Raw genomic sequence first — 20,779 nt, 5'->3', positions numbered from 1 at the left:
AGAAAAGAAAACACACAAAAATATATTTTGCCCCTTGAAACAAATTTATGATTCCTCAGTACTTACCACACATGTACAATTAAAATCTATAAGGTTACTTAGAAAAAGGATTCCTCTTTTCTCCCCAAAACTTTTAAACGTAAGTATAAAACTCCCTATGCCCACAATCTGATAAAATAGTGGTCTGTTTTAGAAATAAGGATGCATTGTGGTGATTTGTATTGCATGTGAATTATATCTCAATAAAAAATAAGAAGGGGGGAGCCTGGGTGGCTCAGTCGGTTGAGTGTCTGACTTTGGCTCAGGTCATGATCTCACAGTTTGGGAGTGCTGACAGCTCAGAGCCTGGAGCCTGCTTCGGATTCTGTGTCTCCCTCTTTCTCTGCCCCTTCCCCACTCATGCTCTGTCTCTCTTTGTCTCTCAAAAACGAATCAACGTTAAAATTTTTTTTTATTTAAAAAAAACAAGAAGGCATTAAATAAAACCCAAGACAATTATACTTAAAAGAAAGAAGCTGATCTGAGGCATTAACCCAGAGAACACAATTCTCAGCTGTGCAAAGTACCTCGAGAATTTCCAAGATCGACACTTGCAAACAGTATCAGCCTGAGTTATTGCTTATTCAGAAACTCAATTTTTCATGCCTGATATAGTCTACTTTGATGAAAACGTGCTTATTTTTCACAAATTTCTGAAATGGCATCCATCACCCTCTTTACCCTTAGTAACTGTATTTTTCTTAACACACTCTATTGACATTTCACCCAAAGCAATCTTTTCCTTTAAGAGGCTTTATCTCATTTCCCAAAACAGAAAAGCATAAAGCTGTAAAGCATCCTGTACTTCCTTAGGGGGAAAAGCCACATAAATAAAAACATATGTTCACAGTTAGAGAGTAAGGGAAGGAAAGGACAAACTCTCCAGAATTACAGGAAATTATTCTCCCACCTCACCGGACCTCTCTTGGATTTTTCAATACACCATATGTGCGTGAGCGTGCGCGCGCACACACACACACACACACACACACACACACACACACACACAGAGCAAACTGTGATGGGTACACAGCCGGGGGATGGGGGGGCACTCCAGCACCCAGCTCTTACCCCAGTTTCTGTACGAGCTGCAGGTTGAAAGCACTCACTGTGGGGGCCCTAGTGGCAGCCCACGGTGGCTCCTCATGAGGCTACAGGTACCTTCAGTATCAGAGCCCCATTACATTTTTGCAATGTCCGCTACTCAAAGTCTGACTCATTCTCCCCTGGGAAGGCTTCCTCATTCTCTTGAATTATCTCTTGTGACCCTTGAGGACCTGTATGTAGATGTCCAGGAAAAATGATCCGCCTGAAAACATCCTGGAGGAACTTCAGGCAGGCAGGAATTCTGGCCCAGCTCGGCCTGCACCTTCAACGGTGGGAGAGCTTTATGGACCCAGGAGATCAGAGAGAGATTAAGAGAGCAAAAGTACCAAACGATGATGATACACAGCTTAACGCAAAGAGATGTCCTGAATAATGCAGCTCTCACTGCTCCTGACTTTGTTGGTTAAGTGGCCCAAACTGATCTCTCAGAGTCAGTCACTTTAAGTGACATGCCTTGCAGAAACTGTAAGATGTGGAGCCTTGCACCCATCAATTTGAGGTACTTGTTTAGGAAAAAGCCAAGATGGTTTTATAGAGCGTTTATTCGTATATGACACTTAGGGCCGAGAGCTCTCCCCAGTGACCGCTGGTACCTCCGTGTAAGCATAACCAGTACCAGTAAGGCCTCAGGTCCAACGGGCACCATGCCAAACACTCCAAAGGGCCAAGGAAGGACCCACGAGTTCCGATGGTGGCTGGTTTTCCCATGAGTCCTCCCAGTAGCCTATAATGAGAAGAAGGGGCAGCTCTGAGAGAGACTGGCAGAGGCAAACCGCTGGGGGCCCTGGCCAGCCAACAGGGCAATGTCTCCCTTAGGGTTCTGCTCTGCAATGGCTGGGCAAATTCCAGTGTATCAGGCTCAGCCCAGGGAGGCTTTGGTGTGCGGGGCTGGAGCGCCCCCTGCTGGCACCCACCGCGGAAGAACACCCAGCCCTTGGAAGGCCCCTGACAAAAGTCTGCAGCTTAATGAGACTGTTTGCGCCACATCCATACTCACATACTTATTATCTTCGTAAAAATTTGGCATCTCCCCCCCACACACGTGCCATATTTTATCTTAATAACATTGTCTGCGTTCTCTAGAATATACAGAACATATGAAAATAAATCATACCTAATCCCATCAGCAAAAATAACTACTTTCAACATCATGTAATATGCACAATTTGAATCTAGCTGAGATCACGCTGTGGGGCAGTCATTGCCCATCTAGTCTCTCATCCATTTCCTGCCCTTGGCTCGAATGCCAACTGGCTTCTGGCTAGATTGGCTAATGGGAGACCACTGGTAAAAGCTTGGAAAGTGAGAAGAAGGGATAAGATATTTGTCCCTTCCTCCGCTTTGAGGAGGAATTTTCCACCGGTGGCTGCATCTCCTCTATGGTTCTAGATTCCACCAACTGCCCAACTTCTGGCACCTTCTCCAGTCCTGGGATTAAAGTGGCTTATTTCTGGGTTGCTTCTACATAATGATTGGCTTCTCTGCCTTTCCATCACCTGTGAAGCATTTTCTACAACAAATTCCCTTTGTTTGAAATACCTAGAGTGGTTTACTTTTCTGATTCGATCCTAGCTGAGATATGTCACATCAATAATTTTTATTTTATCACTCAATATTATTCTATAAAAGTTTTCCTGCATCTTTAGTTCTTGACAAGTCTTTCTCAATGGCTGCGTAATATCACACTACATCACACCTTCGTTGACGTGCATCATTCGGGTTTCCAATGTCTGCTAAAATGTAACATTGGTATGAAAATCTTCATGCATACGTTTATAGCTACATTTCTAAATGTTTGCTTCAACTGGATTCTTGGAAAGGATTAAAAAGGAATGATCCATTTAAAGATTCTTGGTAAACACTGCCCCAAAAATCCCCAGGAAGAAGGTTACACCAGTTTACAATCCAGCCAGAGGTCTAAGAGAGTTTATTTCACTATGCTCTCTGCAACTCTAATCGCAACATTAATTTATTTGATAATTTGGTAGGAAAAAAAAGACATGTTGTTGTTATTGCTTTAACTTAGATGTGCTGTGTTTTCATTGTTAGTGAGGTAGAACATTTTCCAGGTGTTTATTAGTCGTGTGCGTTTCCTGTTTTGTAAATTATCTATTTTACTATACAGTTCTTAGTCATTCTCTTATCGACTGGGGCATCATCAGTCAATGTTCTAAGATGCAAACAACAGGAGTTAGCTCTGACTAAATTAAGCAGAAATGGGGTTTATTCAAAGCACAGTATGCAGCTCCAAAATGGATAGGAAGGCTAGAAAATTAGGTTCAAAAATAGAACCAAGGGAACCTGGTAAGCTGGAAATATGACCAAGAACTTATCCCTGAAAAGATCTGAATAAATGCCACTATTGATGCTGCTGTCCTGAGTGTTGTTCTTGGCATTGCTGCTGCCCACCACCGAATTCTAGATGCCACCAGCAGAATGAACACTAAACTCTTCTTGTATCTTTGTCATTCCCTGTGACAACTTGCAAACTCTGCATCAATTCCTTCTCTCTTCAAGAAGTGGAGTCTATTTCTCCACCTCTTTGAACCTGGGCTGGCATTCTGACTTGCTTTAAGTAATAAAAGTGAGAGTGACGTTGTACAATTTCTGAGGAAGCCTTGCAGCTTCCACAAGAATGCCCCTTCCAAGACTCCAGCCGCCATGCTGGGAGGAAGCCCAAGATGGCACATACAGAGTGAGAGAACCAGGCACTCCCAAGACGTTTCAGTCTCAGCCAGCTTGCCCCAGCTGAAGCCACATGCAATGGAGGTGAGTTATCCCACCAACGTCTGAGCAACTTATAGGACTGTGTGCAAATGAAGAGTGGTGGTTGTTTTAAGCCGCTACGTTTTGAGTGATTTGTTATGCAGCAATAGATAACTGAGACATCGTCTTTACATTCAAATCCTGGGCAGGAACAGCCAACTGGCAAAGCCTAGCTCTGTGCCTTGGTTGCCAGAGAGCAGGGAGAATGGACATTTCCACTTCAGTAGAGAGCAGGGGAACTATGTCCACAGCAAGTTCCTACAGTGAAGAATTCCCCAAATAGAAAGAGGGGGTTCAGAGGGTAGGGGAAAAGAAACAAACCAAAAATAATCTGTCAAACTCAGTACCTGCCTTTTGTATCTGTATTTATATACTTACTGATTTCTCTCTACAGATATTGATAATTGTGGCTCCTTCCCAAGAATTACATTCATTACTTTCATTTTATATCTTATTGTATTTGTAGGACTCTTATATAATGGGTCGCTTTAATGGAAACACTTTCAAGTTAACTGGATTTAGGAAGTTTCAGAGTCCCTGCCCTTGGGGTAACTAGTGACACTGCATAATGCCTCAGACAAAATACCCACATGAGAGGGGTGCCTGGGTGGCTCAGTCCCTTAAGCACCAACTCTTGATTTCAGCTCAGATCATGATCTCATCGTTTGTGAGATCAAGCTCCACATCGGGCTCTGCACTGGTAGCATGGAGCCTGCTTGGGATTCCCCCTCTCTCTCCCTCTCTCTCTCAAAATAAATAAATAAACAAACACTTAAAAAACTACCCACATGAAAGAATGGTTCCTGGCAGTGGCAGTGGAAGCTTCTCTCCCAGCCCAGACTTGCTGTGCCCTGACATGGGAAAGAAAACATTCCATCATCCTTAAAGAAAGTCTTCAAGTAAAGTAGGAAGCTCCTTAGAACTGCTACAATAGACTCTTAACTGATATCCCTGGCCCAGGCTCTTCCTCATCCATCCCACCCTCCTCCCTGCAGCCAGCAAGAACGCTGATCATGCCACTCCGCTGCCAATTACCCCCACTGTGAGAATTAAGGCCAAAGTCCTTAGCTTGGGTGAACAGGGCCGTTCAGTATGTGTCCCCTGCCTTCCATCTCTTCTCCCTCTGGAGGCATTACTGGTCAGCCACACATAGTTCCTCCAAGTCATCTGTACCCACCAGGTCCTCACTAACCCTTGTCTTTGCACATTCTGTTCCCACTTCGTGGAATGCTTCTTTCCATCTCTTTCACTCTTCTCTCAGCCACTGCTTCCTGCCTGGTGGGCTTCTGCTCTTCCGTTAAGATTCAGCCACTAGAGCAACCGCTGAGAAAGTCACCAAAATATATACAGTAAAAAGAAAAAAAATGAAAAAAAAAAAAAAGCCAGAGGAATTAAGAGGTATGCTAAAAAATATTTATTTAAATCAAGATAGTAAAGAGGACCAAAACAACAACAAAAAGGAGACAATGAAAACATACACCATACAGAAACTTGTACATGATGGTTCACAGCAGCATTAGCCATAGAAAATGGAAACAACCCAAATGTCCATCGACTGACAAATGGATAAATAAAATGTGGTCCAGGCATACAACGGAATATCATTCAGCAATAAAAAAGAAAAAAGAAGGCCTGATCTATGCTACAACATGGACAAACCCTGAAAACCTTATGCTAAATAAAAGCAACAAGATACAAGACCATATGTTATAAGATTCCATTTATATGAAATGTCCAGAAGAGTGGGAATCCATCGAGACAGGAGTGAATTCACGGTTGCCTGGGGCTGGGGCGGGAGGTACTGGGGGGACACAGGGAATGCCTGTTAACGGACACAGGGTACCTCTTTGAGTTGATGAAAATGTTGTAGAATTGATTGGGGGTTGCACAGCTCGGTGAACATATTAAAACCCACTTATTTGTGCACTTTAAATGGGTACTTATAAACAGGACTTCTATCTCATGAAAGCTGGAAAAATTTTTCAACATTTTTTTTTTTTTAAGATTCAGCTAAATGACCACCTACTGTACCAGTCTTTCCCTGACTTCCCCAAGCAGAACACACACATACACTTATCTCAAGTAAACCTATATGGCATTTCACTGGGGCATGTCAAATTATCCTAACAATTTTTTCTTTCTGCAAATTCCAGGACAGAAATTGACATGCCATTTTAAGAAAAATGTTATGGAAAATAGCATACATATAAAAGTAGAGACCAGTGAACCTCCATGTTATCTATGACTTAGCTCATGGTCTCTGCATCCACTGTGCATCCCCACCAAATTGTTTTCAGCAAGAAACCTGGAAACTGTAAGTCCAAAGCAGCCTAATAGCAATGTGACATTTACTAAGTGTTTTATGTGCCTCTAACTGGTCTAAACACTTGGCATGAATTAGCACTCTTAATCCTCAGGACAATTCTAAAAGGTAACATTATTATACTGTGAAGAAATCAAGGCTTAGAGGTGAAACCTCTCCAAAAGCTACTACGTGGAAGATTGATATTCCAAACCAGGTGACTATCTTAATCACACATACCTCTCTGAGAAAAAGCACTATAACGCAACTAAACTAATCACTTAATTCAGAAGCCGAAAGAATGGTATTCTGTTCCCTGCAGTTAAGGCTACTTATAAGGTCAAGAAGCACAGATGAAGTACAGATGACCTCAGTCTAAACTGGGGCTACTGAGTGGACCCCCTGGGGAGCCCTCCATTTGTCTCAACTCTGTGGGCTCTAAGAAACGTCCAAGGCCACAGGAGATCCTCAGGCTTGCTCTAAGATATCAAAGGAGCCTTTACAAAGACAGAACAGGGGCGCCTGCGTGGCTCAGTCACTTAAGTGTCCGACTCTTGATTTCAGCTCAGGTCATGTTCTCATGGTTTGTGGGATCGAGCCCCACATCAGGCTCTGGGCTGACAGCATGGAGCCTGCTTGGAATTCTCTCTCTCCCTCTCTGCCCCTCCCCTGCTTTCTAGCACACACTTGGTCTGTCTCCCCCTAAACAAACCAGCAAACAACAAAATAAAAAGCCAGAACACCACCACCACCAACAACAAAATAAAAAGCTGGAACAAGGACAACACTGGAGTTGTCTTAAATTCTAAAACTGTGCTCACCAATACTTTAGCCATTCACCAGTGTGGCTACTGAACACTTGAAAAGTGACGAGTCCAACCTGAGATAGGAAGTAAAATACATACTATGTTTTGAAGACTGAGTACAAAATGTCAAATATTGACTACATGTCAAAATAGTAATTTCTTTTTAAGTTTATTATTTATTTTGAGGGAGAGAGAAAGAGCTCGCACAAGAGGGCAGAGGGAGGGAGGGAGACAGAATCTTAAGCAGGCCCCACACTCAGCGCAGAGCCCAACACAGAATTCGAACTCACGAATCGTGAGATCACGACCGGAGCCAAAATCAAAAGTCAGATGCTCAACCGACTGTGCCACCCAGGTGCCCTTGAAATGGTAGTATTTTAGATATGTTGGATTAAATAAAAGATGTTATCAAAGTGCATCTCGCCTGTTTCTTTGCACCTTTTTAGCGTGGCTAAAATCAGATCAGAGCTCTGGAACCTTCCGAACTCATGCGGGACTGGAGACTGGTCCAACCCGCCGCTGAGAACGGCTTCTGAAATAAAATGTAGATGAGCACAGCTCTATTTGAAACTCAGACCAGGGCACCCCCGAACCTGGGAATGCCCTCAAATGTAGTTCTGTCACCAGGGAGCCATTCTGGAGTCTTACCGACACGAGGCCAAGGCCTACAGAGAGGCAGCCAGGGCTCTAGTTCCTGGAGACGGAGCTGTTTCCTCTCCCACCTTGCTGCTGAGCAGAGATACTTCTCAGTGATCTGACATAAAGGAATCAATTTCAATGCTGAATTTATCTCGTGCATCATTCTGCATAATGTATTGACCACGGAACACTGGAATTGCCTTCCCCGGGAAGGCCTTTCCCTCCCTCTCTGGATTCCAGTCCCATCCCACCGCCCACATGAACACACCCTTCACCCTTCTCAAAGCACCACTACAGATGTTTATTTGCAGAGTCAACACGGGCACATTTGAATGCTAGGCTCTGTTGGAGTGTGCTGCTGCCCTACCAGACAACCCGGTTACCAAAAGAGCAGAGGCAATGAACCTATGACAAAAACATCATCTGATTACTGGGTTAGCGGGGAGTGGAGACTGATGCAATCCTAAATCTGGCTGCCTCAGCTGCCAGGTGTGACAGGCAGTGAGCAGACTTAGGCCTTTGAGAGAGTCAGGAGGCACGGTTGTCATGGCATCAATGACGTCTTTGGATGCTGGAGCCACGTCACGGGTATCTGTGGCCTGACTCCTTCATCCCAGGGTCCAGTACACAGCAAGTGCTCAATACTTGTTAATCAAAGAGAGAAGAGGTGATCAGAGAATGCTCAGGCCTCCTGGATCCTGGGGTCCACATATCCTGAGAAAGAGAAACGTAGCCCTGTACCACCAGCTCTCTCGTCAGGCCTCGGTGCTGCTACGGGCTGGCCTGGCACCCACAGCAAGGCTGTGGTGTTCTCCTGGGGAACATCAACAATTTCACTCCATCAGACATGACTACTCTGTGACTGTGACGGACGAAGACAAAAACCAGACGACTCCATAACTACATCTCACCATAGACCAAAACTGAACGTTGTCCAAATCACAAAAAGGACCAGACGTCCCCATATTCTGGCTGAACGACTGCTGCTTCCTTATCAGTCCCAGATTTTTAGCCTCATCCTTCTCACCTTCTTGGTAAAAATGAAAATACCGAACACAGAATTTTCCTGCTTCCAATCCATTTCAATCCAATCCAATCCAATCCAATGCAATCCAATCCAATCTGGAGCAGAGTCCTGCTTCCCTGAGCCCTCCTACAAAGCACCAGACCCAGGCCCAAATCCCCTAGGCCCCAACACCCTCTGAGACACCCCACAGCCCTGCATGGCATGTTGACTTCCCTAATTCAATGGGTCAATAAAACCAACTCTGTCCAACCACGCGTTTCTGAAGAGTCTGGCTAAAGGGAACTAACAACCTTGGCCATAAACACCCTTTCCCAGGCAAGCCATGCTGCTGTTGCCGCTGTGCCTAACTACCTATTCCCCAGGCCTGGAAAGGAAAAGAGGGAACAAGCATGGGGGAGGGGAAAAGTCAATGGTGGCAGATGAGGAGGACTTCTCCAAAGTGCACTTTTCCATGGCCCACCCTAGGTTGGTGCAGTGTTCTATTCCTTTCTGCCATTAAAGCTCATCCAGAAACAGAAATTAATATAATAGGATGACTCATGAACCTACACTCACACACACACACACACACACACACACACACACACACACACACACAAATAAACCACTTCATTAACTTCGGTCCTTTAACAAATTACTTGTGGCTCAAGTTGCAAATGATGGACACAAGAATTAAGGAATACAAACTATTCAGAGTCCTACAACCACCTTGAATTAGGAGTAAGGCCTGGAGCCAGTTAGGTCTGGCCTGCCTTCCAGTGTATGACCTGAACAAGTTAAACAAAACTTCAGTTTCTCACTCTGCAAATTAAGAGAATAAATATCATGAAGTTGTCCTAAGGTAACAGGGCAAAGGCCCAGAATAGCACCTGGCACAAGGGGAGTGATGACAGGTAGGGGGCTGTCGCCAGTCACCTGATAACCGTTTTTCCCACCTACTCGCCCACCTCTTCCCCACTATGCTGATAATTCCCTCATGTCACAGTGCCATCGCAGCATTCCTCGGTCAACCTGCCAGGCTCATCCACCACAGCGGAAGCATCTAGGGTGTGAGAGGGGTCTTACTAGAAATTGGCGCATGATGGGAACTTCAGAAAAAGGTTGGTAAGTAAATCAAAACTTTATGAGCTCTAGCTGAAACCAAAATTGAATAGGTTTTATTCAAATGCAAGTGATCCCCCCCCCCTTATGCCTCCCAAAAGTGTGGCAGCTTAACTCGGTTATAACCTTTCCCAAATGCCAAACCTGCAGCTTGCCCTGTGCCCCTTGGATTCATCATGTGCCTGAAAATTTTTTCCACCCCATGTATCACTTGCAAGATCACACTTTATTAGAATTTTATTGAAGAACCTTCAATCAAAATTCACCTCTAGAACAAAGTGCTATATGTGTGCCTAAAGCACGGCGGATGTTTTGTTTATTTCAAGAGAAGGAGAACCTCACAGTAACTCTCTGGAGCTGCAGTCTGGCCACAGGTGCGAACGGCCCTGAAACCCACTGAAAATGTCCACGGGATGTGGAGCATGCAGGTGGCTTTCAGACACCCAGTTTAACTTTGTTTATCTTTATCCCTGAATTTAACCCATGCCACAAGAGCTTTAAAGGATTTCAAAAACTGGTTCTATCAAGTTTTCTCAGCTAAGATCTGATGCCCATTTTGTACAAAACTCATCATCTAGTCCAGAGCAGGCTTGTAGAAAACTAAAGCACTCCTAACGATAGGTTTCCTTGGCAAGTATGAGGCAACCATTTTTAAAGAGCATCCTGGGGCACCTGGGTGGCTCAGTAGGTTGAGCCCTTGACTCTTGATTTCAGCTCAGGCCATGGTCCCAGGGTCGTAGGATTAGGCCCCGCTTGGGGCTCCATGCTGAGTGTGGAGGCTGCTTGGGACTCTCTCTCTCTCCCTCTGCCCCCCTCCCCAACTTGCGCTCTCTTAAAAAAAAAAATAAATAAATAAATAAATAAATAAATAAATAAACAGCACCTCAAGAGCAAAGAAAAAGAGAAGGAAGTCGGCAAGGAAAAGAGCCTCTTTAATGCTGGTTCTGTTAACTTTCATTGTGCTACCTGGTTTAGCAGGAACTGAGAGGCCAGCCAGCAAGCTTGGTAGTTACAATCCAAGCTTCAGGATGGAGGGCAGGCTGAGGGAGAGGACTACTCCGAGTCTCGAGCGAGGTCGGCCCAAGGGAGCCAAAGGCTGTGGGCATAAACACCTAGCAAGCTGCATTCCTCAGTCCCATCCAGAATTACCACCGAGGGGATCGTGGCCTTCCCTCTCCCTGTCTGTGAGGCTTTCTGGCAGTTCACTGCTCCCTGGGCACACACAGTCTGAATATTGGTGAGGAGAATAAAGAGGGAATACGGGTAACCTGCTTAATGCTTGTCAGCTTCTACGACTAATGGTCTGACTAACAGAACGCTTGGGGATAATCTGCGACTTCTGTTCAGCTGAGTTATCTTCCATTAACAAAGAAAACAGCGTTCGACAAAGGTCTGTGGAATAAAGTTGACATCGAGCTCTCTCAGAAATACAGAACTATCAATCCGGTCTTTTTGGCTCAAGATTTCTCAAGTTAATTCCACCCCTTATCAAAAACCCAATGTACGCTGGGGAGCCAAACTGATCCCGATTTTACTTCAAAATGACTGCAAACAGTAAAGACAAAGAGTCAAAGTGGCACCACACTGTTTTATTTCAACCCTCAAACAGTCCGAGGAGATGACAGCTTCTGACGCCCCATGCAAGTAATAATAAAGGAAGAGAAACAATAACAAAAAGACAAGTACTTAAAAAAGTATTTCACATTTCACAGCAGTGCTTTGGCAGGACTGGCAAGTATTTCTGGCCAATTGCTTCCCACAACGGGGGTCTGAAGGAACCCCCAAGTCTTAGCAAAAGAACCACATTTTCTCCCTGACGGTTTACACTCTGAGTCACTCTACACCACACTGCTCCACTCGCCAGACTTCTGTAAACCTCACCTTAAAATATGTACCTAAGTATTGTACGTGATCACAACAAAAACTAAAGACAAGACAGCATGGTAGAAAAGTAAACTCTAATGTTTCCAGTAAGGCATCAGGGAATCACTGCTGGCTGGGCCCTTCATTTCACCAGGTTAAAGAAAAGTTTTGATTTACGTTTCTCAGCAAACTCAATATTCAGATGCTTAACCAGCAGGCTCAAGTTAAAAGTTTAAAAGACAGTTCCCTTTTTTTTTTTTTTTTTTGGTAAATGTTTCATATAAAACATGAAATCAAGTTCTACTTTATTAAAAAAAACAGTATTTTTAATAGTAAAAATATATAGGTTTATATTTCTCTTTTTAAAAAGACATTAAATAACAATACTTCAGAAGACTGGATTTAACCCCCCAACCCCCACCCTGCCAGCTGTCTATCTGGCACAGAGACATTAAGGCAAAGGCTCCTGGAGAGGCATGTCCACCTCAGCTGTGGGCCGGGGGCTCAAGGTGAACACAGTTCGCTCCTGCACGGTCAACAGAAAGGCTTCTCCCTCATGTTCACGGAGCCGTCCTGCATCCCGAAGTAGACTCTCTCAGCCATGTTAATGAAAAGGCCTGTGTCCACCACGCCTGCAGGATGAAGGATGAAAATAAGCATTAAGTGTCAGCTCCCCAAGGCATGAAGGGTCAAGGATAGTAGGGTCGGTAAGGGCAACCACCATTAGCAGCACTGGACAAATGACAGGTCTGAGGTCTTTCCTCCCAGAACAATGAAAGAGATTCTGATCATTTTTATTTCTTCTTACAATCCCTTTCTCCCCTGCCATCTTTGTCTACCCAAATGTGCCAACTTTTTACCTACCTCAGGGCCTCTGCTCATGCTATTCTGTTTGTGGAACTAGTCGTCTTTGAGCACTTCAAGGGAATGGTGCTTCTCTTGTCCTTCAGGCATCAGATGACAAGTCTTCTCTTCAGAGAGCCCCTCCATTGACTAAGTAACCTCCACTCCCACTTGTTATTTTTTTTAATTGCAGTATAGTTGACATATAATGCTAGGTTAGTTTCAGGTACACAATATAGTGACTCAACAATTCTGTACATTACACAATGCTCACCACGGTTAAGTGTAGTTTCCATCTGTCACCATATAAAGTTATTACAATATCATTGACTATATTTTCTACCCTGTATTTTTCATCCCTGTGCCTTCTTTATGTTATAACTGTTTAGACCTCTTAATCCCCTTCAGCTATTTTGCCTATTCCCCTATGCCTCGTCTCTGGCAACCATTGGTCTGTTTCTGTTTGTTTGTTTTCTGTTTGTTCATTTGTTTTATAGATCCTCCATGTAAGTGAAATATGGTATTTGTATTTCTAGGACTATTTCACTTCGTAGAATACCTCTAGGTTCATCCACATTGTTGCAAATGGCAAGATCGCTTTTTTATGGCTGAGTAACATTCTATTTCACATATACACCAAATCTTTATGCATTCATCTCTCAATGGACACTTAGGTTGCTCCCTATCTTGGCTACTGTAAATAATGCTGCAATAAACATGGGTGCATATATCTTTTCAAATTAGTGTTTTCATTTCCTTTGGATAAATACCCAGTAGTGGAATTACTGGATCATGTGATACTTCTATTTTTAACTTGAGGAAGCTCTATATTGTTTTCCATAACGGCTGCACCAATTCACATTCCTGCCAGTAGAGCATGAGGGTTCCCTTTTCTCCACATCCTTGCCAACATTTGTGTTTTTTTAACATCTGTTATTTCTTATCTTTTTGATTCTAGCCATCCTGACAGGAGTAAAGCGATAACTCTTTGTGGTTTTGATCTGCATTTCCGTGATGATGAGTGATGCTGAGCATCTTTTCATGGTGATTGTTAGCCATCTGTGTGCCTTCTTTGGGAAAATGTCTATTCAGATCTTCTGCCCCGTTTTAATCAGAGTGCTAGTTTTTTGTGTTGAGTTGTAAGAGTTCTTTATATATTTTGGATATTAACTCCTTACTGGATACATCATTTGCAAATATGTTCTCCCATCAAGTAAGCTGCCTTTTCATTTTGCTGATGGTTTCTTTCACTGTGCAAAAGCTTTTCATTTTGATGTAGTCCCAATAGTTTATTTTTGCTTTTCTTTCCCTTGCCTGGGGAGAAAGATCCAGAAAAAAATGTTGCTAAAGCCAATGTCCAAGAGACTACTATGTTTTCTTTTAGGAGTTTCATGGCTTCAGGCCTCCTTAACCCACTTTGAGTTTATTTTTGTGTATGGTATAAGACAGTGATCCAGTTTCATTCTTTTGCATGTAGCCGCATGGTTTTCCCAACACCATTTACTGAAGACACGGTTTCTCCCATTGTATATTCTTGCCTCCTTTGTCGTAGGTTAATTGACCATAGACGCGTGGGTTTATTTCTAGACTTTCTATTCTGTTCCATTGATTGATGTGTCTATTTTTGTGGCAGTATCATACCATTTTGATTACTACAGCTTTGTAGTATATAGCTTAAAATCTGGAATATCTTCAGCCTTGTTCTTTCTCAACACTGCTTTGGCTATTTACACTCCCAGTTATTTTCGATCACACTATCGGCCTTAGAAGTCTCCCCCAGAGTTCAAGAAGACATTTGCAATGCATATATCCAACAAAAGACCCGCATCAAAATATGTAGACAGTTCTCCCAATCAATAAGACAGACAACCTAGTAGAAAAACGGGCAAAAGACTTAACGAGGTACGTTACAAAAGAAGCTATATAAAATGGTCAGTGGACATAAAAAATGATGCTCAAACTAATTAGTGAAAAGAGAACGCAAATATTCACCAGAATGAACATAATGAAATTTGACTAGAATGCAAAAACACTTCCACTCACTGACAGTGGGAGGAAATTGGCAAAATCATTTTGGAAAACACCTGTTAGTACATCTTCTAAAGCTGAATGTATTCATACCTAACAATCTAGCAATTCTACTCCTAGGTATATATGCAATTGTTAGGCACACACATGGTCATCAAAAGACACGTATAAGAATGTTCACAGCAGCACTTTTTCTAATAGCCTAAACCCAGAAACACACGAATGCTCATCAAGAATAGAATCTCCAGACAAACACTTTTTTTCACACACAGAAATACGATGGAATACTATTCCGTGATGCGAATTAAATGTATGCAACATTTACCAAAAATATTTACATATATACATACATGCCACAATGAATAAAACTGTTCAACTATCAGGAAAATAAAGTTTGATGAACCAGTGTGTAGGGAAAATTGTTAGAAGGGTAAATTGGTGCAATCCATGGAGGGCAATTTGGCACCATCCGACAGGAAAAGATGGAGGGAAAGAAGGAAGGGACTTTTCACGGTTTACTCTTGTAACGTTGAACAATGTAAAATAAAACAAATTTTAAAATTAAAACTTCGCAAGAAATCCCCCAATACATAAAGAAACAAAATCATCTATCGGTGATGAAAAGCCATCAAGCAGAAGAAAAAGCTGCCGAAACCTAGAGGTCGCTGGCACGGCCCTGCACCAACCCGACTAAAGCCTCCCAAAGGAAGCAAAGAGGCCACATAAGACCCAACAATTCTGCAATACGAGGTGACAGCTTCCTCCTGAGCCAAGAGAAAGTCAAACCAGGTTCAGAAAAGGCTTCGAAGAAAGAGTAGAGAGGAAGGACAGGAGTTGGTCTGATCTCAGAGCACCTTTGCTCGGGTTACTGACCATGCCCCAGTGGCAGAGAGGGCAGAGGTGGCTCACTGTGAGCACAGGGGCAAGAACCTGTGAGCTTTGGCCCTTCTATAGAGCTCTGTGCTCTGGGTGGAACCCAATGGAACAGCCAACAGAGCGAGTGAGTAGCCAAGCACCAGTCCAGCTGTCCTCTGAGTGTCCTCACACACGCGCGCGTGCGCGCACACACACACACGCGCGCACACGCACACACACACACACACACACACACACACGCACACACACGGGCAAGGGCAGGGCGGTAGGGGCAGACAGGGAAACCTGCCCTCTTCCCTTCCCTGGCTTTTAGTCCAGCAGTAACAGACCAGATGAGGAAAAGGGGAGAGAATGGGAGGAGGCAACAAGCCACATCGATGCTTCTGGTGGCATCGTACTGAATAATTTAACATCTAGCCTCTCTTTCCTCATTTTCTTTGGTTTAAGTTTCTACTAAGATTCTGAACTTCTCCAGGCTGTAGCTTCTACTTAATGAGGCAGAGGGCAAATATCGGAGAAACTTCCTCACGAACAACAGCTCCAGGTCTCAGTAAGCCAAGAAAGGTCTGAGCAGGAGCAACAGAGCTACCTAGTGGGCACTGCAAGAAATCCACCTGCAGGGGCACAATGCCCACACTAGTGAGCAGCTTCCTACACCGCCCCCTGGGTCTATCTGCATTATCATCAGGGGCAGACGCTCCCATTTTACTAACAGTGACTAGTGACCTCTACATCGTCTTTTCCTCTTGCTCTCTCGGCTCATTACTTCTTCCGTTAAATGAGAACACTAAGTGAGAATAAGCACAATTCAATTCATCTTTTGTGCTTAATAAATCTGCTTAAAGATAGTCAGTCTAAAACCACAGACTCCAGTAAGAATACTTAGCTCCTTATTACATGGCTTTTATTCACACCATTTTCATTCCCAAATAGCATGGATAACTTAAAATCTAGGATGTTTCATTAATGGTGACAATACTATCCTTTCTTCCTGGGGATTTATTCATTCAACAAACACTCCCTCCCTTATGTGCTAGGCACCATTTTAACTCATTTAATCCAACAATCCTATGAAGTAGGCAGTAATATTAGCTTCTTTTACAGAGGAAGAAATGAGTCACAGAGACGTTAACTAACTGCACAAAGGTCACACTGCCAGAGTGAGGCTGGGTTAGGAACCTGATCCAGGCAGCCCGCTCCTGGATCTAATCCTAGCCCCTACAATCTGCTAAACTGACCTTACCTGCCCCATTAGCCAGTTCTGGCCCAAAAATATGCTATGCCATGAAATATTCCCAGTCAGAATCTTAGTCTCTCAATACCGTATGATTGGTATTTCTCACATCTGCTTCCTCCATCTGATCCCCTCGCCCGGGCCTTCAATACTCCTCTGGCCTGGGGACATGACTACCTTCTACACTGCCCACCCAGCCTTACTTACCCGGGGCCCCAGATCCCTGCTACAAGCAGTAGAGGCTCTCCCACCCCAGTGTTCATGTCACAGATGCCCCTCCTCAACCTGGCACTTGAGGAAGTAAGGACTAAAGCTTCAGGGTCTAGAGGAAAACAACTCAGGGCTCCCCTCTTGGCACCGCAGCCCTTAGGCAAGTCGTTGAACCTTCCCTGATCCCTGTCCTCCTCTCTAACGATCTCAGCCAACTGGAGGGTTTGTAAACACTTCGTGCAGTGTCTAGATTACACTACACTAAGGCAGAGGTCAAAAGCCACCTCTCTCCCTTGGAACTTTCCCACATTCTCCAAAGGAATCAACCCATGTGCACTCTAGACTCCTGGTATTTCTCCAGCAAATGTAGCACATTCTATCTTATCTGTAGGCATGGCTTCTACACAGCCACGCACCGCTTTCCAAACCAGGTATACATGAACTTTCCTTGAGAAAGAGTCATATTCTAGAAATGGGAGCATTCCCTGTAACATGCAGCACAGCACCTGGCCTGTGGTATGTAATTAATGAGTATGGGTGAATGGTGTCATTTTTCCCCACTGCTTAAGAAGAGAGCCCACAACAAATCAGAGAGGCTACAGTTAAGCTTCTGGACGGGAAGGCTCTATCCAGAGGGCAGGTGTGGTTATTTCAAGCCAACCCCCCTCTGACACTCCATCAGCTCCAGGCCTATCCCAGTTGGAATGGGTTGTGAAATGCACAACCAACAAAGCTGCTAGGTAATCAAGAACTGTTCCTGGGGGCAGCAAAGGTGTGAAGTCAGAAACTCCAAGCATGGTACAAAGGAAATTCTTTTCAACCAAGTCTTACAAAACCCCACACCATTCGTGCCTCCTATAGCCAGAGGTGGGGGACAGTCACGAAGTGCTTGGGTGTCTATGCTCGATAAACACCACTCATGTTACCTGGGATCATTTTGATAGCTGTGTTCACTTCACTCCATTTATGCACCCGATCAAACTTCCAATCCAGGATAAAATTTCCATTATCCGTCACGACGGGACCCTAGAAGGTAATTTTCCATATTTACCAAGGATATAGATATAGGTGGGCAGGTAAGTGAAGGTGATGCCCAAATACAAGTATCTTAATGAACACGCTCCAACCAGTACCCCCACCTCATGCTTTCTAGAAGGCAGTGCCATGAAGAAGTAATGAGCAGGAGCTCTGGAATCAGAGCTCCAGAGGCATAGAGGAGGCTCAGAAGAGCCATCAACTTCTGTGAGCCTCAGATTCCTCAACTACAAAAAGGGGATAATGATACATACTTTATAAGGCAGCTTATGTATAAACCATATGGGCAAGCATTTACCGCAATGAGGGCTCACAGTAAGGGTTCAATAATTCTCAACTATTGTTAGAATGAAAAACTACAGCAACAGACTATCAACAGGATGCAACATTCTCACCGCTTCACATTAAGCGCCGGGTAATGCAAAATAAGGCAGTGCTATCGTACCCATGGCTTCCCCAAGCAGGCGCTCCCACCAAAACAGGAAGCAGAAATGGGTTCTGGGGTCAAAAAAACCCAGGGGATGTTCTGCATAGAACTTGTTTGTGTGACTCGTCATGCATTTCTGTCCAGAGCCGCACATACGTAACCGTGGGGGGCTTAGCTGGCTTGTGTTCTGTATCTGGCCTCTGGATCAGAATTGGCCCTTCTGTTCCTGATGCCAAGAGGGATTTATAAGCCTCCCATGCCTCCTGAAGCCAGACCTGGCTGGTCCCCTGGTGGATCTGGGAGGGAAGAAGAGCAAACAAATGCCCAGGCTCCTAAGACTGTGAGATATGACAAGAGAAAAAAAACCCAGCTTGTTCAGGACTGCACTTAGACAAACTTAATGTGTAGATCACACATGGATGGTATTTCTATTGCCCTGGTGGCAATAGTTAGTTGGAAGCCTCACCCGAGAGGAGGACGCTCTGCCCAGGACCCTCAATCGGGACTCCAACCGGGCTGTTCACTGCGCTTCCCCAGCCAGAAGGCTGCAAGTTGTGCATACCCGATTTGATGTATTAACCTGTCTTTGTCCTTCTCTTCCTCTTTATGTTTACTATAATTACTTAATTCCATAAATTCCTTTTCCCTTATAATTAAATAAAACTTACCTCCATGAAAAGATAAAGTGCGGCTACCATGAATTACTATTATTCAGAACAGGGGGTCGTTCTAGTTACTTAATCTAAAATTCCTCCACAGCTTTGGGCACTAGAAGGCATTTGGGACCACAAATGTTGACAGAACCCTACAGTCACAGGCAAGGAAACCAAGCCTCCCTGTCGACGGGAGGAAGAGGGGTGGGAGTTCCGTGAAGAGCCCCCACGAAGGCAGGAGGCTGGGGCTCTTGTCTGGAGTGACGGCAGCCACGACAGAGGACCTCCAACAGTCTCCTCCAGGCTCTTCAGCTACAAAGGGAACCACGCTCAGAGCTCTGTACAACCAGTAGAATTAGAGACTGATTTTTTTTTGGGGGGGGGGGGGGAACTGATTTTTAAAACATCACAAAAACACCAGGAAAAAAAAAACACACCAATATAAAAATTCATCACAGAAGAGTCACAGAGGATTTGTTTTCTGTATCTTTCAAACTTGTTATACAGTTATGTCAATAATCACAGTTCATTTTTTGGGCTATCACTTTTGCTTGTTCGGTTATTTAAGTGTAAGAGAAAAAAAAAAGTTCTATGTAGCCCACTCTAAAAGCTGAAGAGAAACATTTTGGACTAAGTTTCTGAAGCATATTCCTAGAGAGGAGTTCATATTCCCCAAGAAACTCAACTTCTTGTCACATTTAATAACAGAATGAAGTAAGAGAAGAAAAAGAAAATGACACTATGAAACCTAAAATACTTGCTGCCCGGTGTGGAGGGCTTCCCAAAGCCCATCTTTAGCCACTGTTAATCACGATGGTCCAGGCCGCAGGTACAAAGGTCAGATCACCTGAGGATCGTCAGACCCCAAAGGACAGACAGAAAGAATCACTCCCCGACTTGTACAGGGGATATGCACCGCATTAAATGTAGTCTTCTCTACACGAGTTTGAATATAGAAACTGGTAAAGCCAGTACTCTAAAAATAAACCAATAACCTGATTAAAAATAGATAAATAAAAGCTGACTACCCAGGCTAGGCACAGAGGTCCTAACAGAAGCAAAAAGGACCCCACACTGAGAGCCTGGAATGCCCTTGAGAAACCTCCCTGGCCACTTACTGCCTTGTTGACAGCCATCCGAAGTTCAATCACGCCCCCAAACTTCTGGGTCACAGCTCGGCTCACTGGGACATAGGCCATTGGGATGACCTCAATGGGGATTCCCTTGTGCCACTGATCCCCAAGGTTCTTTGAATCTTTTCTGAAAAGAAAGTCAAAAAGTACAATAAATATAAATAAGCTCAATGACACAGATAAAAACCAAATTCAGACACAATGAGAGGACAAGAGAGGTCAGCAGAGACAAGAACACAGGGCTTCAAATATATTAGCTATATTTTACTATTTAAGAAATGAGGTATTTGAAGTAAATATGACAAAAATGTTAAAAGTGGTTATGACTGGCTTGTGATTATTACACAGGTATTTATTACTTATATTCTTTCTACAGCTATAATATCTTATAAGTACATACAATTTTCTTGTTTATTAACATGCTCAGCATAAGCGCCTTCTATCAGATTCCTTGAAGGAGAATCTGAGAGCCTGGTCAAAGGCGATGCACAACACAAGTCACGTGTGAGCCCAGAGGAAGCAGGGCGTGCTGAGTCACTGCCCGTGGGCAGGGCCTGTCCTTCCTCTGAGGCTCCCTGCAAGGATCAAATGAGCAGTACGTGAGGACGTGCTCCTGTCACAAGAGTGACAAGCGGTTAAGCTGTTTCCCCCTCCTTCCAACGCACACGTAACACAGCAGTATCTACCTTC

At 44.0% G+C, this 20,779-nt stretch overlaps 1 protein-coding gene across 2 annotated transcripts in view; it reads right to left on the bottom strand.

The window, feature by feature from the left end:
- Window positions 1–11,355: 11,355 nt before the first annotated feature.
- Window positions 11,356–20,779, bottom strand: part of RPIA (ribose 5-phosphate isomerase A) — a 75,035-nt gene continuing 65,611 nt past the window's right edge. For both annotated transcript variants that reach the window (XM_047852509.1, XM_047852508.1), the window contains 3 exons: window positions 20,075–20,216; window positions 17,768–17,867; window positions 11,356–12,282 (listed from right to left, as the gene is read on the bottom strand). In XM_047852509.1, the coding sequence (XP_047708465.1) occupies window positions 12,185–12,282; window positions 17,768–17,867; window positions 20,075–20,216 (340 nt within the window). In that variant the 3' untranslated portion in view covers window positions 11,356–12,184. The remainder of the gene's footprint in view (window positions 12,283–17,767; window positions 17,868–20,074; window positions 20,217–20,779) is intronic.

The sequence above is a fragment of the Prionailurus viverrinus genome, chromosome A3 (genome assembly GCF_022837055.1).
Source record: "Prionailurus viverrinus isolate Anna chromosome A3, UM_Priviv_1.0, whole genome shotgun sequence".
Taxonomy (NCBI): Eukaryota; Metazoa; Chordata; class Mammalia; order Carnivora; family Felidae; genus Prionailurus; species Prionailurus viverrinus.
The sequence above is the reverse complement of the archived record's forward strand: the minus strand, read 5'-3'. Positions and strand labels throughout refer to the sequence as shown.